The sequence below is a fragment of the Vicugna pacos genome, chromosome 14 (genome assembly GCF_048564905.1).
Source record: "Vicugna pacos chromosome 14, VicPac4, whole genome shotgun sequence".
In the NCBI taxonomy this organism is placed as follows: domain Eukaryota; kingdom Metazoa; phylum Chordata; class Mammalia; order Artiodactyla; family Camelidae; genus Vicugna; species Vicugna pacos.
In genome coordinates this window covers 10,188,301-10,200,313 of record NC_133000.1, presented here as the reverse complement: position 1 = coordinate 10,200,313, position 12,013 = coordinate 10,188,301, and the positions used below count along the sequence as shown (strand labels likewise).

The window sequence follows — 12,013 nt, the reverse complement described above, 5'->3', positions numbered from 1 at the left end:
CACAGTCTGGAAATGAGGAGTCAGATTCTCTTCCCCTAAAAGAAACGACGCCATTTAACTATGCTGTAGCAACGCGCCTTCCATATGCTGATCAGAAGTAACAGGCTTTGTAACAGCTGTAAGTGGAGCACGGATCTATAGAACTACATTCACAGAGTCCTGAGCATTTCTGGGAGGGTACTCTTTGAATAACTGCAAAGCTTTAGTGAAAGATAAAGAAAAATCTTGTATTTTTGTTAATGAATCAAATGAGAAATCAGCTTTTTTGCACTCCTCTCTGTCATTTGCAACTCAGAAATCCCCATACAGCTATGTCTTGAAAAGTCAGGAAAATAACATTTTTTAATTGGGAAAAAAAGGTTTTTTTCTCTGCCATGGAGTCATATCGCCATCTTGTGGTATTTAGAAATTACTGCAAGGGCTGTTTTACACTTAGTGTTTCTCAACTGTAGGTCGGATTTCCATACTCCCTATAGAATAGAAAATGTCAAGTACTACCTTCAGAATGTAAAATATTCCAGTTGCCTGTGTCTTGACAACCCACCCCCAGTCCTAGCTCAAGAAACAGGATATGTAGCCTTGCGGAGGGTACGAACAGGTGCGGGTGTAACATGGGAAAATTTCCCTTGACGAGTTGGTGTTATTCTTGACGAAAATGTGTCTAAGAGGTTTAGATATGGAGGCAGAGAATTCTATTTCTCTTCAGCAAAGGACTAAAGAAATGTTAGAAGAACCAAGAGTGGCACCACATATTAAGCAGAAAGGAAAGATAACGAAAGTTCAGGCTCTTGTCCTCTCCATTCATTGGGCAGATGCCCTGTTTGAGTATTTGGGTTTTCTGACACGGTAGAATCCAGGAGGGGTTTGTCTGAAGAGCAGGGATTAGGGATCTAGCCAGGGAGTTGGTGACAGAGGTAGCGAACTGCTGAGCAAGAAGCACTGGTTCCAAGAATCCTATATCCAGTCAGGAAATCTCTCTTATCCGAGAGTCCAAGAGATAATTGTCTTATTCTTTATATAAAAACAGTATTTGTGAGATTGATTCAGATGTGCACTGTTTGTGTAATGCACACATTTTTGGTTTTCTACTAAGTTGATAATTGAAGGGCCTAAATTAGTTGTTTTTATTGGATAGAGTATGAATTCAAACACTGTTTGTAAATTGACTGATTTTTTATCCTTATTGTGTATTGCTCAGTCTTTAGGGGTAACCTGTACATGCGTACTTCAGAAACTGATGTCAGTTAGTTAGAATACTGATTTTGAGTAACTTCTAATTGCAGGTTTGCTTATGGGCAACAAAAGGATGAACACTGGTTTTTGACCTGTGTATGTCTAATTTCTTTAAATGTTATCATTAGGAAAAGAAAATGAAATGTTCAGTAAGTTATTTTCAAACTGGATCACTAAAATGGACTTGATTTTAATATTTTAGAAAAAAGTATTCATTTAAGTGAGAATGAGGTTCTAATCCTTTTCTGATACAGATTAACTTTAAACCCTCAACTGTTTGCAGATTACTTTTCTCATCTGAAGGTAGTATCATTATCAACAAGTTCCACCACATCCCTGTGGTCAACTCTACTGCACACTGGAATGCACATCAGACATTAATTTCAATATGTGAATTAGGGAGTGAGAAGACACACATTCAGACCATAGCGCCCCTATTTCTCTCTGCCTAATTTTCCCACCAGCGCACTCTCCTTTGTTTTCCACTACACCCAGACAACGAGGACCCGCAAGGTAACCTCTCACCAGCACACACGCTCTGTCTGTCAGTCAGATGGTTGTAGCACCGGAGATCCTGCTCCTAGAGCCGGCAAGACCGACTGGTGATGGGAAGCATGAGAGAGGCGGGTGGAGACAGAGATATTCTTTGGGAAGATGTTTGGTCTCACCTCAGATGTTCTCTGCAGGACTCTTGGTCAACTTGTAGAAAATTAATTCATAGAAAGCCAATTTGCCAAAATCCAAATCCTTTAATATGTTCTTATAATATTTTAAGGAAGGTTCAATTTGTTAAAAACTATGTCTGTAGAATCAATGTGAAGTATTCTGTCACAGGCATCAATAGATCTGTATTCTTCCCGAAGATCAGAATAGTTAATTTGGAGACAGGTGTAGCCTCAAATCAGAGAAAAGTTAGGCAGATTTTACATGTAAATCTAATAACAGTATTGTCCACAAGGGGGCGCTTGGCATTTAAGCGCAGAACGCTGTGCTCATTGTTAACAATTGCCTTCATTGAGAAGGACTGCCTATCTAGGTGTGTTTAATTGTAGTCTCAGGTTTTTCTCTTGTAAGCATTCAATAGAATGATTTTTTTAACTTGCAGTTTTTATGTGTTCTTTAGTACAGCAATTACCGTTGTTTAAAAAAATAGGTGGCAAATAGTACTTCCTTTCTACTTGGGATAGAGGAAAGGGACTTTAAAATATCTAAGTGTATTTGACGTCAGGCATGTAAGTGGTATCCTGAAATTTCTTATTCGTACCCTGTTGTTTCAGTCTCCTTTTAGAAAGTGACTTTTCACAAGCAAATTAAGACATGAACATAAGTGAGGTTATAATACTGCTTGGAATGTGAAGAACTGATTAGTTTTGAAAGCAAAACAAATCAGCTCTTCCATGATAGTAGAAGAATTAATATTGTTTTTGTGTGTGATCTTTGGGGGGTCAATTTCTGGTGATCTTCAGTTTAGCTGTAGCTTTAGTATGTCTTTCCAGGCTGCAATTTTCTAGTATGTGCCCACTGGTTATATAATCAGGTAAAACTAGCTCCTTGGGAAGACCAAGAACTTTAAGTTGTGGGTCTTCCAATGAATGGGAAGTGACGGGATGAGAGACTATGTGCATATGATAAAATCATTTTTAAAATAGTAGTTCATTTTGAAGTCAGTAAAGAATCAAAATCTAGAATGAACCTTAAAGTTGTCATAGTATGATTTTATAATTTTTAAAGGATTTCTGAATGTGTATGATAATTTTATAAATAGAATCACAAATATCTTGCTTTTAATGGTCCAAAGTAATTAATGACTAATATAATTTTCACAAAATCCAAAATGTGTTCTCATTTTTTCTCCAGGCAATTTTAAAAATTAATACATTAATTAATTCTTTACTTTTTTAGAGCAGTGTTAGGTTCACAACAAAATTGGGAGGAAGATACAGAGACTCCCCACATACCCATATCCCCTACCACGTGCATAGCCTCTCCCCTTATCAACATCCCTCATCAGAATAAACCTATGTTGACCCATAATAATCACCCAAGTCCATAGTTTACCCTAGGGCTTATTCTTGGTGTTGTACATTCTATGGGTTTGGGCAAGAGTATAAACAAATTTTCGGAAACCCTCAGTTGGAGGAATAGTCATTGATTTAGAGTTGAAGAAGCAACAGCCAAGTGCCTGCTGAGAAGACTGTCAGTGAAAACAAAGCAGTCACTCTTCAGAACGTCTTAGTGCCTTAGGACTTGGCAGCCCCAGGCACTGGAGAAGGTGGAGGTGAGGAAGGAGCTGGAAGCTGGCAGATCAGTTGAACATACACGTGAAGCAGTTGGCTACTGGGACCCTTCTGCCACCCCATGTAGTCAGAATATTCTCTTTTGGTCAGTCTATTTTCTGGAAAAATTTTGCTGCAGTAACTCTGGACTTTGGGCCTTCAGGCACAGAGGAGGGTTGAGAGTGAGATACAGGTCTAAACATGATGGAATTAAGTGAAAATATGCAACCTGAATAATGGCGCTCTCAGCTTGCTTCCTTTGCTCTACTCACAGAAAACCAGCAGCTGGGATTAAACCTCAGAGTAGGAGATTGGAGGGTTCTTTGGTTGAAAACTTGAAATGCCCTTAGGAAAAGCAGTTATTGTGGCCACCCAGGGAATGCACCTCTCAGACCTCCCAGGACAGGGAGGTTAACGGATGGAGGACCTTGCTATTGGGCTTTGAAATCCATCACTGCTTTTGCTTCAAGACCACACCTCCCACGGGCTGTTCCTTGCCAGGATCTGGTGCAGTGGGGATACTAAAGCAGACCTGTTCCTGGGAAACACAGGACTCCATTGTCTGTGACTTTGGCTTAAGGAGTCCCTGATGGCTTTGCCAAACTTCCCTTAGGCTGCAGGCCAGCCTGGGATGCTTCCACTTCCACCTAACCTTCTCTCCCTCTGCCCTTCGCTGGAGCTACCTTCCCAGCCTTCTCCTGCTCCTTCCCTAGTTCCTTTCATGCAGGCTTTTCTAACAGAATCTTTTCACATTTAAGCCCATCTTGGTACCTGCTTCTCAGAAGACCAAGTCTACAAGAGTCACTGAGAGGGACATGAGAAAACAGGAGGTCAGATGGGGTTTGGGATTGGCTCACTTACTGTGTGGCAGGCAGAAGATGCTGTCCCGATTGGCAGATGTGGCACCAGTAGATCCTGGCTCAGGTGCGGTTCAGTTGCTAAAAATTTTCACTGATGGTGACCTTGGAAAATGTTCTTATGGAGAGGAATACTGTGAAAGAAGCCATGATGCAGGCATTTAGAAAGTATGGGGTTATTGCTAAGTTGTATTGTCATCCTGTGTAAGGATGATGAGATACTGAGAAGAGTTAACAAGCACTTAAAATCTAAGAGTGGAAACCAGAGAGCCTTGGTGGTAGCCTCTAAAGAGGCTGTCTCTGCCAGTGCTGGAAAGACAGCCACAACAGGACAGCAAGGCTGAAGACCCGATTGTGAGGGTTGCCGAGGCATTTGAATGCCCAGTCCAAGCAGGACTGTTATGTAGAGGACAGGGCCCTGATGGCAGTAACCAGGGATCCCAAAACTGTGACAGGACATCCGGATGAATGCCCACGAAGACGTTGACTCTGCAGCTCCACCTGGACCCTCTCTCTGGCTGTTCAAATCACACTCGGCCCAGTGTGCCCACAGACTCCCTTACCCTCGCAGTGATAAATTTCCCCATTCCTGAATACATAGTTGAAATAGATGTACTTGGCCGTTGAAGTTAACTCCCACGTTGGCCAGAATCTCTGAAGTAAAAGAGATCATGATGCGGAAAATTGAATGGAAACGTTGGAAACTATGCCTTCCCCACCCAAGGCCAAAATTATAACCAAAAACAATAGGCAAATCCATTATTAAAATTGAAGACTTAACACCCCCTTCAGTAATTGATAGATGGAAAAGGCAGAAAAGTCAATGAAGATACAGCTGATCTGAACAGCACTATCAATCAACTCAATCTATTGACATTTATAGAGTATTCCATCCAACAACCACAGAACACAGATCCTTCTCAAGATTATGTGTAACGTTCATCAACATACACTGCATTCTAGGCACCCTGTTAGGCTCCGAGGGTCAGGAGGACAGGGTCTGGGCTTGTAATTCTCACCGTGGTATCCCTGGCACAATGCCTGGCACATAGGAGGTGCTTGATGAATAATTTTTGAATAAATGAATTGTAAAATCAAGAGACAAGACAAGGAATCCAGTCATCATGGCAATAGCAGCAAGAAAGCAAGCATATTAAAAATATTTAAGCCTCAAAGGTTGAAACTGCAAATCCTCACCAACAAATAACAGAAATCATCCTTCTGTCATAGAAACTGACCCTGAATATTCCTAAACCCCTGCTTTCATGTTACTTCTTCAATAACCTCCGATATCTCCCAGTGTTTAACCTCCTGAAACTAGTGTTCTAAGCCTTCTAGGGCCTTCACTGGTTCTCTTACCTTGCTTCTTATTTATTGCTCAAATATTTTGCTCCAGCTCTTGAATTTATCTACATTTATTGGTATGAGCTTCTAGAATTTTGGACCGTATCTCACTCAGGTCATCTTTAATATAAAGCTAATTTGTATTTCAATTGTTTATTTATATTAATTTCTTTTAGAATTTGAAGTGCATTTTCCTACTGACAAAATATGAAGAAGGATTAGATTCTCTTTTACATCTATAAAAATGTATTTAACAAATGATGTAAGTGAAAGAAGGCTAAGTTGGACTCCTTGGAGTAAGGGTCTGTGCAGCAAAATTTTGAAATACAGTCATCACTCCCTGATTGTCCCTTTAAAAAGGGACAATGGTATGTCCCTCTTATACTAGAGCAGCAGTTTATTTCAGAAGGGTTAACTTTTCTCCGGAGAACTCAGTTTATCCTCTGCTATTTATAGGGCTTTCATTGATTTTCTTCTGCAGCAAGTTTGTATTTGGGAAAGGGGGACTGAGAACCATTTAGGCACCGGTGCATAATTTTTAAAGACAAACATTGCCTGCCTGAGAAAGATCACTGATCATGTTTTAACAGGGGTGTTAATCCAATGTGCATAGTGGAGAATTGTCACTTTCAGAGGGCTTGTTTTATCATGGCTGTTATTTTTAGAGACTAGAACTTGCCGGGTTTCAGCTGACCTAATTATTCCTATTAAAACCATTTTTACACCTTTAATAATTATTAACAAGTATCTAAGAGGGAATAAGTAAAGTTTTTAGAGAATGAGCTGTGTTTCAGGCAGAGGGTATGAGCTCTAAAATATCTTGCAGTTTTGCTTTGTGATTTAAATCAACTGCTTCCATTTTTATTTGAATGTTCTTTTAATAGATTTCGGTGACCTAGATCATGACCAACAAGAGTTGTGTGGAATTCAACTTGGAGATTTTTAAATTTAATGTGTAAGAATATGGGAAATAATTGGAGTTACTTAAAAAGAGCAGTTATTAGTTTAGGAATTAACGTATTAAGCCACACTGGTGTAATGCATTATTGCTCTGGCACTGGGCTCACCCTCTTCTCTACTTGGCTTCAGCTATTGTGATGAGGGGTGTCTGCATCGAGGTCTTAGTTGCCATGACTGTCCAACTCCGCAGTGTCTTGCATTTCCCCTGGGCATCAATCTCATTGCCTGTTCTAACTGCTTTTGTTACTCTGGTAGCAATCATATGAAGACACATACAATAATTATTTTGTGTTTGTCTTTTTTGAAGTCAGATTATCTGGGTTCTAATTCCAGCTCTACCTTTATTAGCTCTGTGCCTGTGGGCAAGTTATTTAACGTCTATCAGATGCAACTTTTCTCAACAGTGAAATGGAAATAAACATATTAGCCATCTCCATGGCTGTGATGAGGATTAAATGAAATAACCTGTGGAAAACACTTAGTACAGTACATGGCATGTTGGCAGGGCTCAATAAATATTGTAATTATTTATTACTATTACTTAAAAGGTATATATTGTAGAAGTTTGAAATCACAAACTGTTAATGGTGTAGAAAAAATTTGCCATTGAAGAAATTGATGGTCATATTTATTGTTGTTTATAATGTGAGCACACATGAAAATTTACTGCTTATACTTTCAGGAATCCTCAAATACATTACTTAAACAGCTAGAGAAAGAAAAAAGGAGTCTTGAAAATCAAGTGAAAGATTGTGCACTGAGACTCGAGGAAGAGTCAAAGGTTTGTTTTTATTCTATACTGAGAGATTCCTTTGGAACTTCCATGATGTTTAGTATGTTATCTTCAAACTTGCTATATAGTTATCACAAAATATTTATAGAACTGTTTTGTACACTATTTAAAAAAAAAGCATAGAGACATAAACTTAGCAGTAGCCTTGCTAGTATTGCAAATCTCTGATGTTAGATTCTTTACCTCTATATCCTTCATGTGGGCTTACCACAAGATCAATAGTGAGTGCCGGACGTACATAGCTGAAATGTCTCAGGTAACTGTTGTTTTTTCCTTCTGAGTTCTAAGAGTTTCCTCTTACTATAAATTATGTTTTCCATGTTTCTAAGTCTTTGATTGGTTTGGTTTGGTAGAGAAATGGGCGTTGGAATTACGGGGAGAACAGGTACCAAGTTTCTGTATATGGAGGGTGAAAAGGAAAATATATAACTTTTATAAAAAGGTAAAAAAGGAGATAAAAGTGGCCCCAATTAAGAGAATATTTTGCATATCTGCTTCCTTAGTTGTCTTTTTAGCTTGATTTGTAGTTGCTAGAATTCAAACAAATAAGCTATTATCCCTCTGCTATCGTGAAAGTCAAGGGATTTTACCTTGTAGTTATGCATGGTAAGGTCTGAGGTAGACCTGGCTTTCCTGCTAGAAAGTGTGTTCTTAACAAATGACAGGACAGGAATGTGATCGTGAATTATGAACAACATTACACATATTCTCCAGTTTTCCATTTGCCTTTCCATATTATTTATGATGTTGTTGGTATTAAAGAGTTTTTTTTTTAATGTTGTCAGAGCTGTCTTTTACTTATGGCTTATGTCATACTTAAAAGACTGTCTTCATCTCAATGTTTTATAACATCACATCTTTGTTTAGTACTTAAATGGCTTAATAGTTGACATTTAAATATTTAATCCTTATTAATTTTATTTTGGTATATATTTTAAGGTTAGGATATGAATTCAGTTTTCAATGTGCATTATCCAAATGAAAGTGTCTGTTGGTGTCACAATATCATGTACACATACACACTGTATGCGGAGAGAGCTGATGGCTACTCTAAAGCTTTATTAAGTTACATAGTCTTATATAGCAAAGAAGAATGATAAGGGAAATGGTTAACAGACAGTGTCTGGCTCAAGGTCAGAAGACCCTTTATGTTTTGGTAAATCATGTTCGTGTTGGCACCAGCGAGCCTTACAGCTTATCAGGGTGGAACGTATGAGAAACAGCTGCTTAACAACATTCTTCTTGGACTCAGGCGGCTGTGCCTGTCTTAGGTTGCCCCCCCTCTGGGGATCTTACGTGTCATTGGCTAACCAGCCTTCTCACCTCTGAGTCTGCAGCTTTTTATAACTTGTTTACCATTCCAGCCCAAGGCTCATTCCTTTGTTCCCACAGTCGGGGGGCTACAGTGTCCAAAGAGCAGTTGGATTTGTGACTCTCAGAAAAAAAAGATCAAGATTGAGGATATGGGTTCATAGCTTATTAGCACACAGACAGGAAATGGCACCATGTGAATGAATGGAACACATCAGGCAGAAGACACAGGGTGAAAAGAGGAGATAGTTTAAGATACAGCTCTGAAGAGTTTCACCAGTGATGGTCAAGGGAAGGAGAGCCAAAAAGAGGGTTGGAGCACTCAGGACATAGCTAGGTGAGGCAAGGAGGTAGCAGACCTTGGGGACTGGGTTAGACATAAAGGTAATCGGCTAATCACTGATCTGGAGTCCCCAGAGGATCAATGAAAGGATTGAGAGGAAAGGAATTAGCATTGGGGATTGGAGCCGAGAAGGGGGTGCATAGAACAGCTTGAGAATAAAAGTCAGGGCAATAGTGGGTAAAAGAAGGCTTGGAATTCTAGTGCCAACTAAGGGAAGTAGGACATTGAGACAGAAGAGCATCACTCCTTGTAGTCTCTTACCCACAAAAAGGACAGTCAGTTCAAACTTTATGGCCCTGAAGGCTTGGTTGGAAGCACCGCTTCCTCCTGCAGCGCTGGCACCCACGTTCTCCTAATCCGACTATGTGCTCTCCACGGGAGAACGTGCTGCTCCTCGTGCATGCCCGTTCTGCTTCCTTCAGAGTGGAGCAAAATTCTGCCTCCTTTATGAGGCCCTGATACGATGAAAGACCACAGACTTTGGAGTCATTGCAAATTTGGATTTGAATCCCAGATTTGAACCTACTGTGGTGTGATCTTTCTGGGCCTTAATTTCTTTTCTCCTGTCTAGGAGGGAAATAGCAGCGGTGTCTTGCAGGGGATTTGTGAGGGTTTACAGATAAAATGTACGTAAAGTGCTGAGTAAAATGCCAAGCATGTAATTGGTTCTAAATTCCAGTAAATGGTGAATATTGCTTTCCTGTTTTTCTTTCTTGGTCTTCCTCGCCCCTCTCTCTGTGACAGGGACATCAGAATCGCTACTCGCTGTAGCCATCACCCTTTACCTTTGTTTACTTGAAAAAATCATTTGGTTGGAATAGTTCCTACTCTGATTATACAGGATCACTGGACATACAATCAAAGCCTATTTTACCAGCTTCCCAGGAAGATGTTAATCCTGTTTCCCACTATAAATGTTAATAAGGATTTTCAGTCTAGAGTGAACTGTTAATCTTTACAGTCAAAGATGGTTGTGACCATGTGAATACTATGCTGACTGGAAAGGGCAATGAATGATTTGCAGTTCTTTCCATGCTGAATACATAAATAATTGATTCTTTAGTGATAACTAGAGCTATTTGCTGTGCCTGCTGTTTATATTTTTGCTGGCTTCACTGTTTTGACTGAAACTGAGTTTCTACAGCTCAGAATTCTTCTAATTTATATGGTGAATGGACAATAGACATTGGTTTTTAAGAATACACAGGTGAACCTTAGAGGTGTTGTAGGCTTGGTTCCAGACCACCCTGATAAAATGATTATCACAATAAAGCTAGTCACAGGAATTTTTTGGTTTCCAGTGCATTTTGAAGTTATGTTTACACTCTATTGTAGTCGATTAAGTGTGCAATAACTTTGTATAAAAAACAATGTGCATATCTTAATTTTAAAATACTTTATTGCTAAAAGAACTAGCAACACCACGCCCAACACCATGCCTCGCAGTCCCGTTCGCGCGCTCTCTCTCTCTCTTGCTTTCTGAGACAGTCCGCACTCTGTCTATGGAGTGTGTATCTACTTTTACTTTAAACTAAACCCCCAACCCCGCACCTCTTGGCCTTTCTCTTGCCTTCTGAGACGGCCTGCGCTCTAGTGTACATCTCCCAAAGTAAACCTACCTTAACTCACAAAAAAAAAAAAATACTTTATTGCTAAAAAAAATTGCTAACCATCATCTGAGCCATAATCATTTTGCTGGTGGAGGGTTGATGGCTGCTGGCCAATCAGGGTCATGGTTGCTGAAGGTAGGGGTGGCTGTGGCAATTTCTTAAAATAAGACAACAGTGACATTTGCCACTTCATTGACTTTTCCTTTCACAAGTGATTTCCCTGTGGAATGCAATGTTATTTGATAACATTTTAACCACAGCAGAACTTCTTTCAAAATTGGAGTCAATCCTCTCAACTCTGCTGCTGCTTTATCAACTAAGTTTCTGTAATAGTCTAAATCCTTTGTTGTCATTTCAACAATCTTCACAGCATCTTCACCAGGAGTAGATTCCATCTCAAGAAACCCCTTTCTTTGCTTATGCATAAGAAGCAATTCTTCATCTATAAGTCTTATAATGAGATTACAGCAATTCAGTCATATTTTTAGGCTCCACTTCTAATTCTGGTTCTCTCAATACTTCCATCACATCCTCAGTTACTTCCTCCACTGAAGTCTGGAACCCCTAAGTCATCTGTGACAATTAGAATCAGCTTCTTCCAAACTCCTGTTAATGTAGCTATCTTGACCTCTTCCCATAAATCACAAGTATTCTTACTGGCATCTAGAATAGTGAATCCTTTCTAGAAGGTTTTCCATTTACTTGGCCCAGACCCATCAGAGGAATCACTATCTATGGCAGCTATAGCCTTATGAAATGCATTTCTTAAGTAATAAGCCTCGAAAGTTGGAATGTCTCCTCGATCCATGGACTGCAGAATAGGTGTTGTGTTAACAGGCATCAGAACAGTATTAATCTCCGTGTCCATCTCCATCAGAGCTCTGGGGTGACCAGGTGCATTGTCAATGAGCAGTGATACTGTGAAAGGGATCTTTTCTCAGATTATATAATAATAATGGAAAAGTTAGAAACATTGCAAGAATTACCTAAATATGACACACAGACACGAAGTGAGGAAATGCTGTTGGAAAAATGGGGCAGATTGACTTTCTTGATGCTGGGTTGCTACAAACCTTGAATTTGTAAAAAATTTTTACAAATTTATTTGAGACTTGCAATAAAGCAAAGTGCAGTAAAGCGAGGTCTGCCTGTACAGACCCCATACTTAAAAGTCAGGCAGAAAGACTGACTGGAGCTTGCTGAGACACATGACAAACGTAACTTCTATTCCCACAAACGTAGAATTCTAGCAACAGATCTGAAAGTTGTTGAATATAATGCTTTGG

At 39.6% G+C, this 12,013-nt stretch overlaps 1 protein-coding gene across 1 annotated transcript in view; it reads left to right on the top strand.

Annotated features, from left to right (window-relative positions):
* SOHLH2 (spermatogenesis and oogenesis specific basic helix-loop-helix 2) overlaps positions 1-12,013 on the top strand; it is a 75,029-nt gene that overhangs the window by 9,995 nt on the left and 53,021 nt on the right. Inside the window, exons 5-6 of the mRNA XM_072975905.1 lie at positions 7,353-7,450; positions 7,665-7,719. Of these exons, the coding sequence (XP_072832006.1) occupies positions 7,353-7,450; positions 7,665-7,719 (153 nt within the window). The remainder of the gene's footprint in view (positions 1-7,352; positions 7,451-7,664; positions 7,720-12,013) is intronic.